Source organism: Mustelus asterias, unplaced genomic scaffold, assembly GCF_964213995.1.
Source record: "Mustelus asterias unplaced genomic scaffold, sMusAst1.hap1.1 HAP1_SCAFFOLD_107, whole genome shotgun sequence".
NCBI classification, from domain to species: domain Eukaryota; kingdom Metazoa; phylum Chordata; class Chondrichthyes; order Carcharhiniformes; family Triakidae; genus Mustelus; species Mustelus asterias.
This window is the reverse complement of record NW_027590151.1, coordinates 198,699-220,100: the sequence shown is the minus strand read 5'-3', so window position 1 is coordinate 220,100 and position 21,402 is coordinate 198,699. Positions and strand designations below refer to the sequence as shown.

The window sequence follows — 21,402 nt, the reverse complement described above, 5'->3', positions numbered from 1 at the left end:
GACTTGAGAGGGTAAATGCTGAGCGGATGTTTCCTCTCATGGGAGAGTCTGGGACCAGAGGGCACAGTCTCAGAATAAAAGGTGCCAATTTAAGACTGAGATCAGGAGCAATTTCTTCTCCCAGAGGGTTAAGAGTCTTTGCAACTCCTTGCCACAGAGAGCTGTGGGGGCAAAGCCCTTGTGTATATTTTTGATTAAGGAAATCAAGGGTTACGGGAAAAGGGCAAGAAAGTGGACATGAGGAATGTCAGATCAGCCATGATCCTATTGAATGGGTGACATTCAATCCCTTCCCTGCAGGACATCAGTGAATCACTTGGGTTTTTATGACACTCCAGAATTTTCATGGTCACTTTTTCCCAGTGCCGGCCCCAGAAATTACCAGATTCATTCAGCTCAATTTCACAACCTGCCTTTGTGTTTTTGTGGGTTCTCTCTCACTTTTTTTTTCTTTTAAATTCAGTGTCACAGAGTTTTAGAAGAGGAGGATTTGCAGTCAGGAATCTTCGAACAAACATCACATCAGGATCTGACGGAGCTGCCCAGTTAACGGTAACTTGATTATCATTCGGATTTTAAACATTGAAGGAAAAAGCATTGTTCACAGTAGATGAAACTGTTCTCTGTGTGGACGCGGCTTCAGTTGATCATCTGGCCTCAGGAGCTACAAATATAAACATCCTGGGGAGGAACCATGGAAGAGTGAGGACAGTGATGAGGGATTCAGTTACCCGTCTGAGCTGGAAGCTCATCGTGCACCGGGGAGAGGCTGTTCACCGGCTCTGTGTATTGGACTGATTTCACTCCATCATCCAACCTGTTGGCTCACTGACATATTCACACTGGGGGGAGATTGTTCAAATGCTCCAGAGATGGAAAGGGATTCATTCAGTCATCCCACCATATGACACACAAACGTGTTCACACTTGAGTGATTTTGTTAATTACCCAGATTACGAGAAGAGCTGTAAAAGTTCCAGGGAAGTGATATCCTATCAATGTGTCCACACTGACGAGAGACTGTTCAGGTGCTCTCACTTTGGGATTGAGTTCAGGCGATTATCTCACCTCACAGTGCGCCAGCAAATTCACACTAGGGAGAGGTTATTCCTCTGCTCTGACTCAAGTTGAAAAAAATTACAAGTAAATCACTATTTGCTACAGACCAAAGAAAGATACTTTATTAGAAGAGTAAGGGTCACAAGGTAAAACAAGCCAAGTTCCAGAATATTAAACATCCAGTCCAGTTATAGAGATTATAAACATCAACAGAAACAAACCCAAACTATCAGAATGAACAGAGTTCAGTCTTGGATGTCATTAACAGCAGCAACAACAGCAGAATCCAAGCCCAGTAATCACTGCTGAACTCGCCGGTGTGTCAGCTGATTGGATGATCGATTCTATCTTTCTCACATGTGGAGCAGGAGTCTGGTCTCTCCCCAGTGTGAACTCGCTGGTGTGTGTCTTGGAGGTGATGGTTTTCCCAGGCACCGGCTGCTCTTATCTTTCCAGTGGGTGGAGTTATGGGTTTGGGAGATTCTTTCAAAATTCAAATTCAGTTGCAGATCTATGAAGTTCATCTTTTTTACCCTCCTTCACCTCTCTCTCTCCTCCCATGGAAGCCAGAGTCTTGTGTAAGCCCCGACTGGGTGGCAGGTTCCCTTCCCTAAAGGACATTAGTGAACCAGTTGGGTTTTTATGAGATGCCAGCAGTTTTCAGGGTCACTTTTTCCTAGCGCTGGCCCCACAAATTACAAGATTAATTTAGCTCAATTTCACAACCTGCCTTTGTGTTTTTCTGGGTTCTCTTTTACATTTCCTTGATTCTGTCTTAAATTCATTTTACAGAATATTTGAAAGGTTCACAATCAGGAAAGTCAAACCAAACATCACATCAAAATCTGACAGAGTCACTCGATTCATCAGGACTTGAAAATCATCAGCCTTTGAACATGGAAGCAAAAAGCACCGTTCACACCAGGGAGAAACCATGGGAATGTGTGGACTGTGGGAAGGGATTCAGATCCCCATCTGAGCTGGAAATTCATCGACGCAGACACACCGGGGAGAGGCCGTTCATTTGTTCCGTATGTGGGAAGAGATTCGCTCAGTTCATCTGCCTTCAGCTGCATGAGCGACTCCACACCGGGGAGAGGCCGTTCACCTGCTCGGTGTGTGGAAACGGATTCACTCGCTCATCCCACCTGCTGAAACACCAGCAAGTTCACACTGACAAGAGAGAGTTTCAATGCTCCAAGTGTGAGAAGAGCTTTAAAAGCCCACACGGACTGAGGGAGCACCAGCTCATTCACACCGAGTACACAATGTTCAGCTGCTCACTGTGCGGGAAGAGTTTCAGGACAGCAACCCACCTTCAGACACACCAACGAGTTCACACTGACAAGAGACCTTTTCAATGTCCAGAGTGTGGGAAGTGCTTTAAAAGTTCTGGTGAACTGATGTCCCATCAGCTTGTTCACACTGAGGAGAGACCGTTCAAGTGCTCTCACTGTGGGACTGGGTTCAGGCGATCATCTCATCTCACTGTACACCAGCGAATTCACACTGGGGAGAAGCCATTCATCTGCTCCAAGTGTGGGAAGGGATTCAGTCAGTCCTCCAACCTGCTGACGCACCAACAAATTCACACTGAGGTGAGGCCGTTCACCTGCTCCGAGTGTGGAAAGGGATTCGCACGATCATCCCACCTGCTGACACACCAGCGCATTCACACTGGGGAGAGGCCGTTCACCTGCTCCGAGTGCGGGAAGAGATTTACCGAATCATCCAATCTGGTGAAACACCAGCGAGTTCACAGATGACGGCTCTGCTCTGATTCTGCTGTTGTTAATCAGATTCAGGACTGAACATTGTTCGTTCTGACATTGGGAAAGTGTTGATGATGTTGCTGCAAAGTACAGTAACTGGGCTGGAGTTGACAGAATTTGCATTCATGTAGCACCTTTCACAACCTCAGGACATCTCTGTGTACAGTCAGCCTCCACAAACAGCAATGTGGTTCGGGGCAGTGACCTGTTTTCAGTGAGATTGGGTATGGGGTAATATTGGTCTCAGCAGGGTGAGCTCCCTCCTCTCCTTCCAAATAGAAGCCGTGTGATCTTTCACCTCTGCCTGAGAGAGCAGACGGGACCCTCGGGTTAACATCCTCATATCGGTGAAGTGAAGAACCTTCATTCTGAGACAATTGAAGAATCAGCACTTAATCAATAGATGTACTTGTCAGACTGGTCAGACCGAGTCATTCGGGCTTCCTTCCGGTTCTGTGAGCAGAACGTTGGCGAAAACATCGAAGATCTGAGATCTCTCAAGGCACTGAGGGAAATCGAGGACTTCATGCCAACTCCAGAAGAGAGCAGCAATGAGGAGATGGATATGATCAGGGCTGCGATACCAATGATTGGTGTGGAAGAGGCAGATTCCAGCAAACCACAAAACAAGTATGCGGGTTGGAGAGATTGGGAATTCGACAAATGGAGACGGCTAACCTGTCAAGTCATTGGTATACACTATTACAATCATGATAAGATATCAAACAGTTGGATGAAGGCTGTGGACCAACTTAAATCTCATTGTTACATTAATAACCTGTTAAGATGTAATCTGTATCCCGCGAGGGTGACCCTGTCAAGAGGGCAACCCTTTGCCACAAAAACCTGTCGAAGATGTGAAACTCTCGGTCATATTTCTGGCTTCTGCCCATTTGTAAAGAACCGCAGGATCAAACGCCATAATACGATCTTGGAACAGCTGCGCAATTATGTTGGAAAATACGGCTGGACATCTTACCTCGAACCAAGACTCATTGGCAAAAACGGTACCCTCTGGAAGCCAGACGTCATCTTCAAGAGGGAGAAGGATCAAAGGGTTGCAGTGGTGGATGTGACAGTTCGTTTTGAGGACAATTGCGGCAGTCTGGAAAAGACGTGGAATGAAAAGTGCATGAAGTACCAACATCTTGGACCTGAAGTTGAAAAGTTGACTGGATGCCTGGATCCCCGTTTCTTTGGATTTGTTGTTGGCGCCAGGGGAAAATGGCTGGAGAAGAACAACAGCCTCATGACGTACCTGGGAATAAAGAGATACCAGTCATTCGCCCAACAAATTTCAAGACTCACCCTGTCACTCACGTTGGAGCTGTTGGGGATCTTCAATAACAGGTGAGAGATGATTACTACCGCAATACAAGCTTGGAGCTTGTCAGACCATGGGGCTCGCAGCCTGCCAGGAGGCCATATGGACTTGTATGGAACACTCCATCATTGTATGTTTGGCTCGTTGTCTGTATGTTTATGCTTATGTTTATTAAAGGCACCTTTTACATCTGCAGGTGACCAATGGGCAACACGTCAGCTCAGTGACAACCACTGTTTGCTGTGCTGTGCAGATACAGAGGCCTGAATCGTATCCACGGTTTGGGTCAATGCCTGTGGGAGTTTGCACATTCTCCCTGTGGTTGCGTGGGTTTTCTCCGGGTTCTCCGGTTTCCTCCCACATTCCAAAAACGGGTATGTTGGCCGATTGGTGACACGAAATTGTCCCTTAATTCAATATACTTAATCTGGCATGTTTGCAATATTCCAAATTCCACCCCCAGTTATGGTGGAGCATGGTTCAATGGGTACCGACAACTTGGCTCATTAGGCCCAGTTAGATCTGGGATGACTTATGGACGGCATACTTTGTGACCATCAGCTGACCTCAGCTCACGTTCCTCAATTTAGATCGGTGGGACCTCGACTGTGGTTCCACTAGAGGTTGACAAAAACGTCAACAAGCGACGTAAAGACTCGAATAAGGCACTCATTGAGTGTGTTAAAAATAACCTGTAACACAAGTTTGTAATGTTTTATTATAATAAATAATATGATTTTACGTACACTGGTCATAAATCATGAGAACTGTCAAATTATGTTTTCCAGCCAATCTAGAAAGATAAGGTAGAGCTCACAAAACATTTATGGCTTTGACAAGTTACGTTAAGTTGGGGAATGAATGGGACCTTACCCAAGATGTCTCATTTATTCAGGAGACCTTTGTACTTGGACATCAGGAGATGCTCGGAGGTGTCAGGGGCCAATCAGACAATTAAGTTAATCAATTATCATTCAATACTGTGGCTAATCTGAGTTAAGGAAATGTGAGTTGAAGGGGTAAAAATAAAGGTTTGAGTCACCATTCTGTTAACATGTTATCCACCTTGTCTGATTATCATTTCACTTCTTTGGCCTGATCAACCGTGAAAGTTGTGAGACGTCTGTTTTATTGTTAAAGATGAGCTTTCTCCTCCTCCTGTCAATCACTGTTGATTCAAACTTTGCTTTTTATCTTTCTAACTTGTTACCTTTCTACCTTTTAATGGTTAATAAATCTTTTGAATTTACCAATTAGAATGTTCATTCTGGCCAGATAGTTAAATCTTGTAGATTTAATTTAAAATTGGGGATTTATTGCAAACAACTTCTACCTGATAAATCAACATCAAAGCGCAAATGCTGCCTGGATTTGGTGTCTCGGTGTAAGTGGTCCCTGGATTTGGTTTCTCAGTACATGTGGGCCCTGCACTGCTTTCAACCCATCTGTCTGTCTCAGATCTTTCATTGATTTCAATTTAATGGAAACTGGGGATTGGGACCTGTCAACATTTGAAATATATTTACAAATGTTTGGAGGGTTTCTTACAGTTGGGACCTTTCTCTGTTCTGTCCACTCAAGATGTTGGGTAACAGACTTTCTCCTGTGAATATCCAGCTGTAGTTTTGGGCCCTGATGTGTTTCCTTGTTCATCTTGTTGACTCTAAATATTGAATCTTGTGGTTTCATACATCAGATAATCAAACTCCCAACAACAGATTGTCTTTAACTGACTTTATTACAGCACTGCAATAGTAGACAGAGTATAGTTACTTGTCTGCAGAACAGAGGCAATACCCTAGATTCAGAGCTCTCTATCCTGAGCAAGCTATTCAGTTGTGTCAAATTGCTACAGAAGAGTCAATGATAAAACCAGACTGACCACCCCGCATTGACCTAGGTTCCAGAAATGATAAAAGCACACTGTTCCCAAGTTAATCCTGCAAAGAATTCCTGGCTAACAGCTGGGGGCTTGTGCCAAAGTTGGCAGAGATTTTCTGAAAGATGTGGGTTCACCTCAACTTAAATGTAAGACTTAAAGTCAATTACAATTGTTGGGTTTAGTTGGGAGAGCTGATCTAAAAGGGACTTTCATTTACAACGAGCTACAGGACCATACTGGGTGCAAATCTTGTTACAAGCTTTACAGAATTTACTAAGTTAATCACATAAGTACAAAATGCAAAACTTAACAAAGGCAGTGGAAGCAGTCAGTTCACTTTGTAACGCTGGCTCACAACTTCCAGCCGACTGAGGCGCTGTTTCTTGTTCTGTTGACGTCGTCTATCTTCTTCCTGCTCAGCTTCTCTGAGCTGTGAACTGGGCAGCTGCAAGCTGATGGTTATTAACCCTTTCTAGACACAGCTCCTGTACACGATCAATGGTGTTCCTGAACTCTGGTTCACCATGATCAGTCCCTGATTGATGTCGGTGGTGTGTAATCAGTTTCTGATTGGTTTCTTAATGGTGATGGTCATCTACTGACCATTTCCTGCAATCTCCCGACTGGCCCTCTAATGTGTCAGTTACTTTCAGAGTTTGCCCCACATGCCTTTTCTGTGATTTCATTAAATTTTATGGCTTTGTACTGAGATAATGGAGGCCTAAAGATATCTTCTTTGTCACTTAATTGAGAAAAGCAAGTTTATGGTGTCAGATCCTAATGGTTAACATTTGGGTTCATTGTTTCAAATGTCTAATTGATGTGTAGAAATCCTGTAGAGTTCTCATTGGGGCAGGTGACTATCAGTATATTTTGGTTAAAGAAAGTGCTTGCTGGTTTTTGTAGTGGTTGCCAGAGCTTGGAACACAGTTAATTAAAAGGACACAAAGTGACACACAGCCTTAAACTAATACAGAAATTACAAAGTTACTTCAGATCTGAAATCCAAAGAAAGTGGCATCAAATCAGTGTGTAAAAGGTGAGATAGCAGGAAACACAAATACAGTATGATACATTCAATTGATAAATGTTCAAAACTAATGAATCAGAATAACTACTGCACTATGAAAATTAAACTGAAACCTTTAATTTTTCAAACCAATGATAGTTATATAGTGTGAAGGAAAGTGATTGCTTCTTTTAAGATATTACAAGTTAAAAGATTAAACTAATTTATGACACAATGCTGAAGGTTTCAAACTTCACAGCTGGTTTCTTCACACAATATGGCCTCTAATTCAAGTATAACTGTTGTTGTCAATGGCTGAGGAGTTAACAGTTCCAGACCTCAGCTCATCCAGATTTGATGGGATCCACAGGACTCTGTAATTAAAGTATAAAAGTGTAGCTTTACACCGACCTCGGGTCATGTGATGTATTTCACTTGTCAAATAAGGATGCAGCGACAGACAAAGCCAGTTACATGATACGAATGTATTATAATTAAGCAGAATATCGTATCAGGTTAATTGATTAATAAGCTTCAATTACTTGATCATTACACATAACTAAGCTACAAACTATTAAACATGACCGTTCCTACAGTCAAACAGTCCAGTCAAGCAACAGGCTGACACAGTCATACTTTGAATCATATCTTACTGCCAATGTCTCACAGGAACAAGGAGCAGGATTCGGCTATTTGGTCCCTTGAGTCTGCTCCACCATTTAATCAGATCAGGGCTGATCTGATAGTAACCTTAAATCTGCATCCTGCCTGCCCCCAATAATCTATCACCCACTTGCTTGCCAAGAATCTATCGACATCTGCCTTAAAAATTTTCAAAGACTCTGCTCCCACTGCCTTTTCAGAGGCGTTCCAGAGGTTCACGACCCTCTGAAAGAAAATATTTCACTTCATCTCCGTTTTAAATGTGTGAACCCTTATTTTTAAACAGGGACCCCGAGCTCTAGATTCTCACAGAAGAGGAAACATCCTTTCCACATCAACCTGTCAAGAACCTTCAGGATCTTCTATGTTTCGATCAAATTTATCTTAAATTTATCTTTAAACTCCAGCAGACACAAACCTAGCCTGTCCAAGCTTTACCCATAATCCACACATTTCTGGCATTAGTCTGGTCAATCGACTGCTTCCAATGCATTTACATCCTTGCTTAAACAAGATGACCAATACTGTACACCGTACTCCAGATGTGGTCTCACTGGTGCTCTGGATAACTGAAGCATAACCTCCATATTTGTGTAATCAATTCCCCTCACAAATGATAACTTTCCTAATTACTTGCTTTACCTGCTTACTAGCTTTTTGTGATTCATGCAAAGAACAAAGAACAGCACAGGAACAGGCCCTTCGGCCAACGCTGATCACATTGTCCTATCGAGACCAACCGCTTATATCCCTCTATTCCCCGTCTGTTCATGTGTTTATCAAGATAAGTCTTAAATGTCGCTAACGTGTCTGCCTCAACCACCTCACTTGGCAGCGCATTCCAGGCCCCCACCACCCTCTGTGTAAAAAACCTTCCCCCGCACATCTCCACTGAACCTTTCCCCCGTATCTTGAACTTGTGCCCCCTTGTAATTGTCATTTCTGCCCTGGGAAAAAGGTCCCAACTGTTCACCCTATCCACACCCCTCATAATTTTATAAACGTCTATCAGGTCGCACCTCAGCCTCCGTCTTTCCAGGGAGAACAATCCCAGTTTATTCAATCTCGAGAACACTCAGATCCCTCTGCATCTCAGAGCTCGACAATCTCTCACCATTTAGATAATCTGCTTCCCTTTTATTCTTCCTGCCAAAATGTGCTGTCCTACCAGCAGTTCAGACCTGAGTAGAGGGAGCAGCACAGAGGTGGACAGTGCAAGGGAGTCATCCTGGGAGTCCTCAACTTGAAATTCTTTTTTATTCATTCGTGGGAAATGGGCATTGCTGGATGGCCAGCATTTATGGCCCAGTCCTTGTTGCCCTTGAACTGAGTGGCTTGCGAGGCCATTTCAGAGGGAGTCACATGTAGGCCAGACCGGGTAAGGAGAGCAGATTTCCTTCCTTAAAGGGCATTAGTGAACCTGATGGGTTTTTTACGATAATCAACAATGGTTTTATGGTCATCAGTAAATTGTTAATTCCAGATTTTTTATTGAATTCAAATTCCACCAACTGATGTGGCAGGATTCGAAACCCGGTCCCCAAATCATTAGCTGAGTTTCTGGATTAATAGTTCAGCAATAATACCACCGAGTCATCACCTCCCCTAGTTCAACATGGAGTGTAGGAGAACAAGTCAGGAGCAGCACTGGGCACCCTAAAACTGAGATTCCAACCTGGTGACTCTGTAACATGGGACTATAAGCATGCTGAACAGCAGAAGCAGCATGTTCCAGGCAGGGCCAAGCGATCCCACAAACAACGGATCAGATCAAAGCTGCAGTCCCCCCACATCCAGTCGTGAATGGTGGGGGACAATTAAACAAAAGCTCCACAAATATCACCATCCTCAATGATTGGGGCAACAGTGGATCAGTGCAAACAACTGTGATTTATCTTTTGTGATCACGGATGTGTTACTGATACCTTCCCTGGATTCCGATGCCAGGAAAGACACTCTGGAAGGTATGGGGAGCTGGGACTTGTCCATGAGAGTAACTGAAGGTATGAGAACTGAAATAATATAGAGTTAGAAAGGAGAAAAGGCCACAAAAATGCAACAAGACATTGATTAATCTGTTCTTATCCTGGAGAAATGAAGATGCCGGCTTTGTGTCTTAAACAATATTAGTTCAGTTGACATTTATCCAGAGTATTAAACTTCAGCCCAGTTATAGCGATCACTAACATTAGCAAAAACAAACTCCAACTGTCAGAATGAACACGGTTCAGTCCTGGATGTGATTGACAGTCGCAATAACAACAGAATCCAACCCCTCCAGACACTTGTCAATTTAGAAGATGGGTTGACTGAGTGAATTCCATCTCACACTCAGAGAAGGTGAACGGTCTCTCTCCATTGTGAGTGTGTTGGTGTCTCAGCAGGTGGGATGAGTGAGAAAATCCCTTCCCGCACTCAGAGCAAGTGAACGGTTTCTCTCCGGTGTGAATGTGCTGGTGTGTTCGCAGGTTGGATGAGCGAGTGAATCCCTTTCCACAGTCAGAGCAGGTGAACGGTCTCTCCCCAGTGTGAACTTGTTGGTGCCTCAGCAGAATACTGGAGGTCTTAAAGCTCTTCTCACATTCAGAACATTTGAAAGGTTTCTTGTCTGAATGAACAAGTTGGTGTGATCTGAGGCTGGTTAAATAAATGAATCCTTTTCCACACAAGGAGCAGGTGAACGACCTCTCCCCAGTGTGAACTCGCTGGTGTTTCTGGAGGCTGGATAACAGAGTGAATCCCTTCCCACACACTGTACATCTGAATGGCCTCTCCTTGTTGTGAACTCGCTGGTGTATCAGCAGATCACTTGTGGTTTTATAACTCTTCTCACATTCAGTACATTTGAAAGGTCTGTTATCAGTGTGAACCAGTCGGTGTGTAGTGAGGTGGGATGATCGTGTGAATCCATTCCCACACACAGAGCAGGTGAACGGCCTCTCCCCAGTATGAGTGCGTTTGTGTTCAATGAGATTCTGTGATCGCTTAAATAACTTCCCACAGTAAGAGCAGCAGAACTGTTTCTCGGTGTGAATAGATTGGTGCGTGACCAGGTCCTCAGGGCTTTTAGAGCTGTGATCACCGTCAGCATGGTTAAAAAGCCTCTCTTCAATGTGAACTTGCTGGTGGGTCAGCAGGTGGGATGACTGAATGAATCCTTTCCCGCACATGGAGCAGGTGAATGGTCTCTCCCCAGTGTGACTGCGCCGATGCATTTCCAGCAGCGATGGGTAACTGAATCCCTTCCCACAGTCCCCACATTTCCATGGTTTCTCCATGGTGCGAGTGTTCTTGTCTGTTCAAGCCTTGTCCACACACAACATGTGTATTGCTTCTAAGTAAGGCTATTAAGGGTTATGGGACAAGGCAGAAAATTGGATTGTCATATCATATCAGCCGTGATCTCATTGAATGGAGGAGCAGACTCGATGAGTCCAATGGCCTAATCCTGATCCTAATTCTTATGGTCTTATGGTTCTCTGCTGTGAATGGTGTGATGTTTCTTTCAGGCTGTGTAACTGGTTAAAGCTCTTTCCAGTCAGTTCACTCTCACTCAGGTCTGCGTCTCGGTGCTTTTCCAGTCACACTGATGTTTGAAATTGTTCCCCACCGCCAGAACAGACAAACATTTCTCCTTCCACATTTAAAGGTCGATGATATTCAGGTTCTGATGAATTGAGTGACTCTGTCAGATCTTGATGTAATGTTTGGTTTCCATTTCCCATCTGCAAATTCATCACCCTTGTGGACCTTGTAAAAGACATTGACAGAGTCAGTATCATTGTCAGCACAGGATAGAAATTCAGAACAAACAATTCTAGTTTCCATGGAATATTATATCAAATCTTGTTTCCCCAAATCTTGTGGTCCAATCGAACTTTCATCTGAACTAAACCAGAACTTTGTTTCCAGTGTTTGTGAGACACTCTGTACCCTGAGTTGTGGAAGATATCGAGTGTTCCAGTCAACACTGTCTGCTCCCTCTCCAGGACCACACGAGCACGGACAAGAAAGTTAAAGTTTATTTTTATTAGTCACAGGTAAGGCTTGCAGCAACACTGTAATGAAGTTACTGTGAAACCACAGAAGAGGGGCCCACAGCCAAGTTACCCTCTGCTGAACTACAAATTACTGTTTTAACCAGCCCCAAGAGCAGATCCAGGAAAAGATCCTCTGCCCTCCCCAGTCTCCTTCACTGGAGCATGGGGCAGAACAGAAGTGTAACTAAAAGTGGAGAAGCAGCTCCTTCAGGGGTTGCAATCTCTCACACTGAATATGTACATGGCTCATGGATTTCTCGAGTCTGCAAATTAATTTAAAGAGGAGAAAAAACAGTGATAAACACAAAGGCAGGTTGTGAAATTGAGCTGAATGAATTTGGTAATTTGTGGAGCCGGCACAAGGAAGAAGTGACTCCGGAAGCTGCTGGATTGTGATTAAAAACCCAAATGGTTTGTTAATGTCCTTCAATGCAGGAAACCTGCCACCCATCCAGATCTACACAAGAATTCAGCCTCAATGAGAGGAGAAAGATGAAGATGAAACAGGGAGGGAATGAATGGTAAGGACTTTATACATCTACAACTGGACAAGAACTTTGACAGAACCTGCCAAACCACAACCTTCACCAACTCAAAGGATGCAGGAAAACTATCACCTCCAAATGTCGCTTTCAATCTCAAAACAACTTGTAATCCTGAGGTAACCTGCATCCCCCTGCATTTCAGGGGCAATTTAGCATAGCCAATCCACCTAACCTGTACACCTTTGGGGTGTGGGAGGAAACCGGAGCACCTGAAGGAAACTCATGCAGTCACAGAGAGAACGTGCAAACTCCACACAGTCACCCAAAGCTGGAATCAAACCTGGGTCCCTGGTGCTGTGAGACAGCAGTGCTGACCACTGTGCCACCCTGTGCCACTGTACTGTGTTGCTCGGAAATAAGTTTTAGGATTTTGGCTGAGTGATTATGAAGGCAGAGCAGTATACTACCAAGTCAAAATAGTGCGAGATTCTGAAGAGTAAATGCAGGTAGTGGGGTTTCTGGGCATAAACTGCCCTTATCCATGTTGGAGAAGGTGCTGTCAAAGGAGGTTTAGCCAATTGCTGGTAATTCTAGTTATGTACATGTTCCGGTTACTTGTGAACTCGCTGGTGCCTTAGCAGTGTGGATGAACGACTGAATCCCTTCCCACTGAAAAATTTGAAATTCTTCTAACTGTAAATTTAATGAAAATACCCGACAGAACTACTTTTTCCTTACTTGAAACACAGCTTTAAATGGTCCGTTTGTTTCTAGGCTCGGTTCCATGAGCAACGCCTTCAACTAAACAAAATCAAAACACTGCAGCCGCTGTTTAAAAAAGGAAGGAGACAAAAGGCGGGTAACTATAGGCCGGTCAGCTTAACGTCTGTAGTAGGGAAAATGCTGGAATCCATTATTAAAGAGGAGATAGCAGGGCATCTGGATAGAAATGGTTCGATCAGTCAGACGCAGCATGGATTCATGAGGGGAAAGTCGTGCTTGATGAACATGTTGGATTTTTATGAAGATGTGACTAGGGCGGTTGATGGAGGAGAACCGGTGGATGCGGTGTTTTTGGATTTCCAAAAGGCGTTTGATAAGGTGCCCCATAAAAGGCTGCTGAAGAAGATTAGGGCACACGGAGTTGGGGGTAGTGTGTTAAAGTGGATTGGGGACTGGCTATCCGACAGGAAGCAAAGAGTCGGAATAAATGGGTGTTTTTCCAGTTGGAGGAAGGTAACTAGTGGCGTGCCGCAGGGATCGGTACTCGGGCCGCAACTGTTTACCATTTATATAGATGATCTGGAGGAGGGGACGGAGTGTAGGTTAACGAAGTTTGCAGACGACACAAAGATAAGTGGAAAAGTGAATCGTGTGGAGGACGGAGAAGATCTGCAGAGAGATTTGGACAGGCTGAGTAAGTGGGCGAGGATATGGCAAATGGAGTATAACGTTGAGAAATGCGAGGTTATACACTTTGGAGGAAATAATAACAAATGGGATTACTATCTCAATGGAAACAAACTAAAACATGCTACCGTGCAAAGGGACCTGGGGGTCCTTGTGCATGAGACGCAAAAGCCCAGTCTGCAGGTACAACAGGTGATCAAGAAGGCAAATGGGATGTTGGCCTATATTGCGAGGGGGATAGAATATAAAAGCAGGGATGTCTTGATGCACCTGTACAGGGCATTGGTGAGGCCGCAGCTGGAATACTGTGTGCAGTATTGGTCCCCTTATATGAGGAAGGATATATTGGCATTGGAGGGAGTGCAGAGAAGGTTCACCAGGTTGATGCCGGAGATGAGGGGTTTGGATTATGAGGAGAGGCTGAGGAGATTGGGTTTGTACTCGGTGGAGTTTAGAAGGATGAGGGGGGATCTTATGGAGACTTATAAGATAATGCGGGGGCTGGATAGGGTGGAGGCGGAGAGATTCTTTCCACTTAGTAAGGAAGTTAAAACTAGAGGACACAGCCTCAAAATAAAGGGGGGTCGGTTTAGGACAGAGTTGAGGAGGAACTTCTTCTCCCAGAGGGTGGTGAATCTCTGGAATTCTCTGCCCACTGAGGTGGTGGAGGCTACCTCGCTGAATATGTTTAAAGCGCGGATGGATGGATTCCTGATCGGTAAGGGAATTAAGGGTTATGGGGATCAGGCGGGTAAGTGGTACTGATCCACGTCAGATCAGCCATGATCTTATTGAATGGCGGGGCAGGCTCGAGGGGCTAGATGGCCTACTCCTGCTCCTATTTCTTATGTTCTTATGTTCTCAGCTGCTGGAAATCTGAAATGAAAAGAGAAAACGTTGTAAATACTCATCAGGTTAGACAGCACCTATGGAGACAGAAGCAGAGTTAATGTTTGCAGTCACTGACGCTTCTCTAATAAAACACATACCAATAGCTGCTGTTTTATGGGGCCGTGAATCCCACAATCCCCTGTGCCCCAGAAACAGCTCTATCCATCATACACATTTCCCATTATGACACTTCTATGTCAACAGGGCAAGCTGTTTAAAAGTCATCAAGTTCCATTTTTGCGTGTTGATGTTCATTAAAGATACAGATCGACTTCCCCCTTATCATGTTATTATGTATCAATTTCAGATATTTTGGTCGGGAATTTCCATTCCCTTACTTTTTGGTGGATAATGAATGCCTTGAGTACTTAGGTTACAGTATAATTTGATTCCTAATGACTGCACCACGATCCCTAATTTTCACATCGCAGCAGGAAAAGTTCACTGTTCACAAATGAGGCGTCTCGATGGCGTGTGCTTTACCCACCATTCCTCGCGGTAGTGAATGTCCCCTATCCACAGCACGGGAGAGAGCTGCGCATCCGCAGTCAGGCAGTGTGTGGCGCATGCGCAGCGTGAATGATGGCAATGGGGAGAGACATTCCTTTGTCTCATCAGCAACCGGTAAGGATGCGGATACATGGAGGGAGGATTGGAACCGGCAGATGGACGGAGAGGGTTTCTAAATATCTGGTGAAGGTCTCAAACCTCTAATAGTAATCCGCAGGTCCCGTGTTTGCAGCTTTGGATCTTTTTCCCGAGACGAGGCTCAGGTTAACAGCCGCCATCTTGATTCAGCAGGGAGCTCACAGGGAGCACATGCGCTGGTGTCTTGATGACGCAACAATAAGAGGGTGGGGCTTCAGCGTTTTATGGTCCCAACCGGGTCCTAGTGACCGGATCGCACAGCAGATTGAGCAACAGGTTTTCAACAGCTTCACCCACTCCCAGGGAAAATTGGAGTATGGAAGTAAGCTGGCAGGGAACATAAAAACTGACTGTCAAAGTTTCTATAGATATGTAAAGAGAAGAAGATTGACAAAAACGAATGTTAGAATTGGGAGAATTCATAACGGGGAATAAAGAAATGGCTGAGGGATTAAATTGGTACTTTGCTTCAGTCTTCACAAAGGAAGACGTGAATAATGTACCAGAAGTGCTGAAAGAAACATGTTTTAGTGAGGGGGCTGAAGGAAATCAGCATCTGTCGAGAAATGGCTTTGGGGAAATTGATGGGATTGAAGGTGGATAAATCTCCAGGTCCAGATAATCTTCATCCCAGAGTACTTAAGGAAGTGGTCCTGGAAATAGTGGTTATTTTCCAAAATTCTTTGGAATCGGTAATAGTTCCTACAGATTGGCGGGTAGCTAATGTAAACCCACTGTTCAAAAAGTGAGGGAGAGAGAAAACAGGGAACTATAGACCAGTGAGCCTAACATTGGTACTGGGGAAGTTGCTGGTGTCTATTATCAAGGATTTCACAACTCGGCATTTGGAAGGCAGTGGTATAATCAGACAAAGACAGCATGGATTTACAAAAGGGAAATCATGCTTGACGAATCTATTGGAATTTTGTAAGGATGTAAGGAGTAGAGTTGACCGAGGAGAACCAGTGGATGTGGTTTATTTAGATTTTCAGAAGGCTTTCGACAAGGTCTCACATAACAGACTGCTATGTAAAGTTAAAGGACATGGTATTGCAGGGAATGTCTTGAGATGGATAGAAAGCTGGTTCGCAGATGAGAAGCGAAGCGTTGGCATAAATGAGTCTTTTTCTGATTGGCAGTCAGTGATTAGTGGGGTTTGGCAGGGATCTGTGCTAGGACCCCAACTCTTCAAATTATATATTAATGATTTGGAAGAGGGAACTGAATGTATTATCTCCAAATTTGCAGATAATACAAAGTTGGGTGGGAGGGTGAGCTGTGAGGAGGCTGCAGAGGTGCTTTAGCGTGATTGGGACTGGCTGAGTGTGTGGGCATCTGCATTGCAGATGCAGTATAGTGATGATAAATGTGAGATTATCCACTTTGGCAGCAATAATAGGAAGACAGATTATTACTTGAATAGGTGTAAATTGAGGGAGGTGTATACTCAACAAGATGTTTGATTCCTCGTGCATCAGTCGCTGAAAGTAAGCGTGCAGGTACAGTAGGCAGTAAAGAAGGCAAATGATATGTAGGCCTTCATAGCGAGAGGATTTGAGTATAGGGATAGGGATGTTTTGCTGCAGTTGTATAGGGCGTTGGTGAGGCCACACCTGGAGTATTGTGTACAGTTTTGGTGTCCTTATCTGAGGAAGGATGTCCTTGTTATAGAGGGAGTACAGCGAAGGTTTGCCAGGCTGATTCCTGGGATGGCAAGTCTGTCACATGAGGAGAAACTAAATTGGTTAAGATTATATTCACTAGAGTTTGGAAGAGTGGGATCTCATAGAAACTTATAAAATTGTAACAGGGTTAGAAAGGGTAGATTCAGAAAGAATGTTCCCAGTGGTGGGGGGAGTCCAGAACGTGGGGTCATAGTTTGAGGATAAGGGGTAAACCTTTTAGAACTGAGGTGAGGAGAAATTTCTTCACCCAGAGCGTGATGAATGTGTGGAATTCACTGCCTCAGAATATAAATCAAGGGATATGGGGGAACGGGAGTGGGGTGGGGGGGTGGGGATTAGGATATTGAATTTGATGATCAACCATGACCATAATGAATGGCGGAGCAAGCTCGAAGGGCTGAGTGACCTACCCCCACTTCTAGATTCTATGTTTCAGTGAGAGAAGTTGCCTGAAGCGGTGGTAAAATATTTGGTTACACTTCAGGCTCCTCGTGTTTACATAGAAACATACGAGAAAATAGAAGTGGGGAGGAGGCCACTCAGCCCTTCGAGCTTGCTCCACCGTTCATTCTGGTCACGGCTGATCATCAAATTCAATATTGTAATCCCGCCTCCCCCCCCCACCCCCACCCCCCGTATCCCTTGATCCCCAAGAAATATATCTAATTCCTTATTGAAATCAGGCTCTACTTCTACTTTTGAGGAAGGGACTTCCAAAGATTCAAGACTCTCTGAGTGAAAAAAATCTTCTCACCTCTGTCTTCAATGGGCAGCACTGTTTGTTAAACAGTGACCCCCAGATTCTCCCATAAGAGTAAACATCCTCTCCACATCCAAGATCTTTCAGAATCTTGAAGGTTTAAATTAAGTTGCCTCTTACTCTTTTAAAGTCGAGCAGAAGCTGAACTTGAGCAGAGACTGTCTCTGGTGTTATTATATGGTAAGAAGTTTAACAACACCAGGTTAAAGTCCAACAGGTTTATTTGGTAGCAAAAGCCACACAAGCTTTCGGAGCTCTTAGCCCCTTCTTCAGGTGAGTGGGAATTCTGTTCACAAACAGAGCTTATAAAGACACAGACTCAATTTACATGAATAATGGTTGGAATGCAAATACTTACAACTAATCAAGTCTTTAAGAGACGAAACAATGTGAGTGGAGAGAGCAACAAGACAGGCTAAAAAGATGTGTATTGTCTCCAGACAAGACAGCCAGTGAAACTCTGCAGGTCCACGCAACTGTGGGAGTTACAAATAGTGTGACATGAACCCAATATCCCGGTTGAACTTCGTGGACCTGCAGAGTTTCACTGGCTGTCTTGTCTGGAGACAATACACATCTTTTTAGCCTGTCTTGTTGCTCTCTCCACTCACATTGTTTCGTCTCTTAAAGACTTGATTAGTTGTAAGTATTTGCATTCCAACCATTATTCATGTAAATTGAGTCTGTGTCTTTATAAGCTCTGTTTGTGAACAGAATTCCCACTCACCTGAAGAAGGGGCTAAGAGCTCCGAAAGCTTGTGTGGCTTTTGCTACCAAATAAACCTGTTGGACTTTAACCTGGTGTTGTTAAACTTCTTACTGTGTTTACCCCAGTCCAACGCCGGCATCTCCACATCGTTATTATATGGGACAGATTTACTTCTGGTCCTGTAATAAATGCATTTATTATTTCCAGTCTTGTAATATAGTCCTGTAGCTACGTTATATATTTCCAGTCATAGAGTCATTCCAGCACAGAAGGAGTCCATTGGATAACTCGAGTCCATACCGACTCTCACTTTAATTTCATACTTTTTCATGATTTTCACAGTGACTTCATTGCAGTGTTAATGTCAGCATCCTTGTGACACTAATTAATAAATTATCAAAAATAAACTATAAACTGTCTGTCGAGCAATTCTGTCCGTCTGGAGTGGGTCCCATTCTGTAACCCTGCAGCACCCATCCAATCTCATTGAGAAATTATTGATCATCTCTGCTTGACTACCCCCACAGGCAACAAGTTCAAGATCATCATCAATCGCAACCCCCTGTATCTTCACCAACTGGAGCCATCCTATCCATTAAATATATTTTTAGTTCAATCATAGCTGAGGTATTTGTATCATCGATAGTCACAGGTGAGGTGCCTGGAGGGTGGCAAATGTTGTGCCTTTGTTTAAAAAGGGCTGCAGGGAAAAGCCTGTGAACTATAGGCCGGTGAGCCTCACATCTGTGGTGGGTAAGTTGTTGGAAGGTATTTTGAGAGACAGGATCTACAGGCATTTAGAGACGCAAGTACTGATTAGGGACAGTCTGCATGGTTTTGTGAGTGGAAAATCATGTCTCACAAATTTGATTGAGTTTTTTGAAGGGGTAACCAAGAAGGTAGATGAGGGCAGTGCAGTCGATGTTGTCTACATGGACTTTAGCAAGGCCTTTGACAAGGTACTGCCTGGTAGGTTGTTGCATAAGGTTAATTCTTACGGGACCCAGGGTGAGGTCGCTAAATGGATACAAAATTGGCTTCTTGACAGAAGCCAGAGGGTGGTTGTAGAGGGTTGACCAGCGGTGTGCCTCAGGAATCCGTGCTGGGTCCACTGTTATTTGTCATTTATATTAATGATTTGGATGAGAATATAGGAGGCATGGTTAGTAAGTTTGCAGATGACACAAAGATTGGTGGCATAGTGGACAGTGAAGAAGGTTATCTCAGATTGCAATGGGATCTTGATTTATTGGGCCAGTGGGCTGACGAATGGCAGATGGAGTTTAATATAGATAAAGGCAAGGTGATGCATTTTGGTAGATTGAACCAGGGCAGGACTTACTCAGTTAATGGTAGGGCGTTGGGGAGAGTTACAGAACAAAGAGATCTCGGGGTACAGGTTCATAGCTCCTTGAAAGTGGAGTCACAGGTGGACAGAGTGGTGAAGAAGGCATTCGGCATGCTTGGTTTCATTGGTCAGGACAATGAATACGGGAGTTGGGATGTCTTGTTGAAGTTGCACAAGATATTGGTAAAGCCACACTTGGAATACTGTGTACAGTTCTGGTCACCCTATTATAGAAAGGATATTATTAAACTTGAAAGAGTGTAGAAAATACTTACTAGGATGCTACCCAGACTTGGTGGTTTGAATTATAAGGAGAGGCTGGATAGACTGAAACTTTTTTCTCTGGAGCGTAGGAGGCTGACGGGTGATCTTATAAAGGTCTATAAAACAATGAGGGACATAGATCAGCTAGCTCGTAAATATCTTTTCCCAAAGGTAGGGGAGTCTAAAACTAGAGGGCATAGGTTTAAGGGGAGGAAGGAGAGATACAAAAGGGTCCAGAGGGGCAACTTTTTCACACAGGGTGGTGAGTGTCTGGAACAAGCTGCCAGAGATAGTAGTAGAGGCGGGTACAATTTTGTCTTTTAAAAAGCATTTCGACAGTGACATGGGTAAGATGGGTATAGAGGGATATGGGCCAAATGCGGGCAATTGGGATTAGCTTAGGGGTTTAAAAAAAAAGGTGGCATGGACAAGTTCGGCCAAAGAGCCTGTTTCCTCTATGACTCTACAAAGACATATATCTGTCTGGCCCCCTGCATGGAGATTTCCAGCTGTGTGTCCAGGACAGGAAGCAGTGAGCATGGATCTGCCAATCAGCCTCAATCAGCACCTTCAGCAGAATTGGGAGGGTGAATATTAGATACAGCAGAGTGAGAATGGAGGGAGAGTGTGTGGGATGGAGAGTCACAGCTTTTGGGGAATGAGAGAGGAAAGAATGTTCCATAGAAACTAGAATTGTCTGTTCTGAATTTCTATCCTGTATTGACTGTGATGACTTTTGTAAACTCCTTTTACAGGATATCTAGAAGGTGAGGATTTACAGACAAAAATCTCAGACCAAATGTCACATCAACATCTGACAGAGTCACTCAATTCAACGGGACCTGAATATCATTGGCCTTTGAATCCAGAAGGAGAAATGTTTTTCTGTTCTGTCTGCTTCAGGAGATTTTAAACATCAGTGTGACTGGAAAGCACCGAATCTGACACACACCCGGGTGAGAGTGTTCCAGTGCATTGCGTGTGGAAAACGCTTCAGTTGCACAGCTTGAAAATACATTGCAGCATTCACAGCGGGAAGAGACTGTACCCGTGTTCTGTGTATGGATGAGGTTTCAACTGATTGTCCGACCTGGAGAGTCACAAGGACGCCTGCACCATGGAAAAACAGTGGAAATGTGGGGACTGTGGGAAGGGATTTAGATACCCTTCTCACCTGGAAACTCATCGACGCAGTCACACTGGGGAGAGACCGTTCACCTGTTCTCAGTGTGGGAATGGATTCAGTCGATTATCCACCCTGCAGACACACCAGAGAGTTCACAATGAGGAAAAGCCATTCATCTGCTTTCATTGTGGGAAGAGATTCACTCAGTCATCCGCCCTGCAGACACACCAGCGAGTTCACAATGAGGAGAGACCATTCATCTGCTCTCAGTGTGGGAAGGGATTCAGTCAGTCATCCAGCCTGCAGACACACCAGCGAGTTCACACT

At 44.2% G+C, this 21,402-nt stretch overlaps 2 protein-coding genes across 2 annotated transcripts in view; one reads left to right on the top strand and one right to left on the bottom strand.

The window, feature by feature from the left end:
* Positions 1 to 21,402, bottom strand: part of LOC144484438 (uncharacterized) — a 156,495-nt gene that overhangs the window by 14,168 nt on the left and 120,925 nt on the right. The window contains exons 19-21 of the mRNA XM_078202970.1: positions 10,124 to 10,265; positions 6,375 to 6,509; positions 3,811 to 4,089 (exon numbers count right to left, since the gene is read on the bottom strand). Coding sequence (XP_078059096.1) covers positions 3,811 to 4,089; positions 6,375 to 6,509; positions 10,124 to 10,265 — 556 coding nt within the window. The remainder of the gene's footprint in view (positions 1 to 3,810; positions 4,090 to 6,374; positions 6,510 to 10,123; positions 10,266 to 21,402) is intronic.
* Positions 1 to 21,402, top strand: part of LOC144484431 (uncharacterized) — a 40,273-nt gene that overhangs the window by 2,887 nt on the left and 15,984 nt on the right. Inside the window, exon 2 of the mRNA XM_078202964.1 lies at positions 464 to 552. The gene's annotated coding sequence lies outside the window, so the exon portion shown is untranslated. The remainder of the gene's footprint in view (positions 1 to 463; positions 553 to 21,402) is intronic.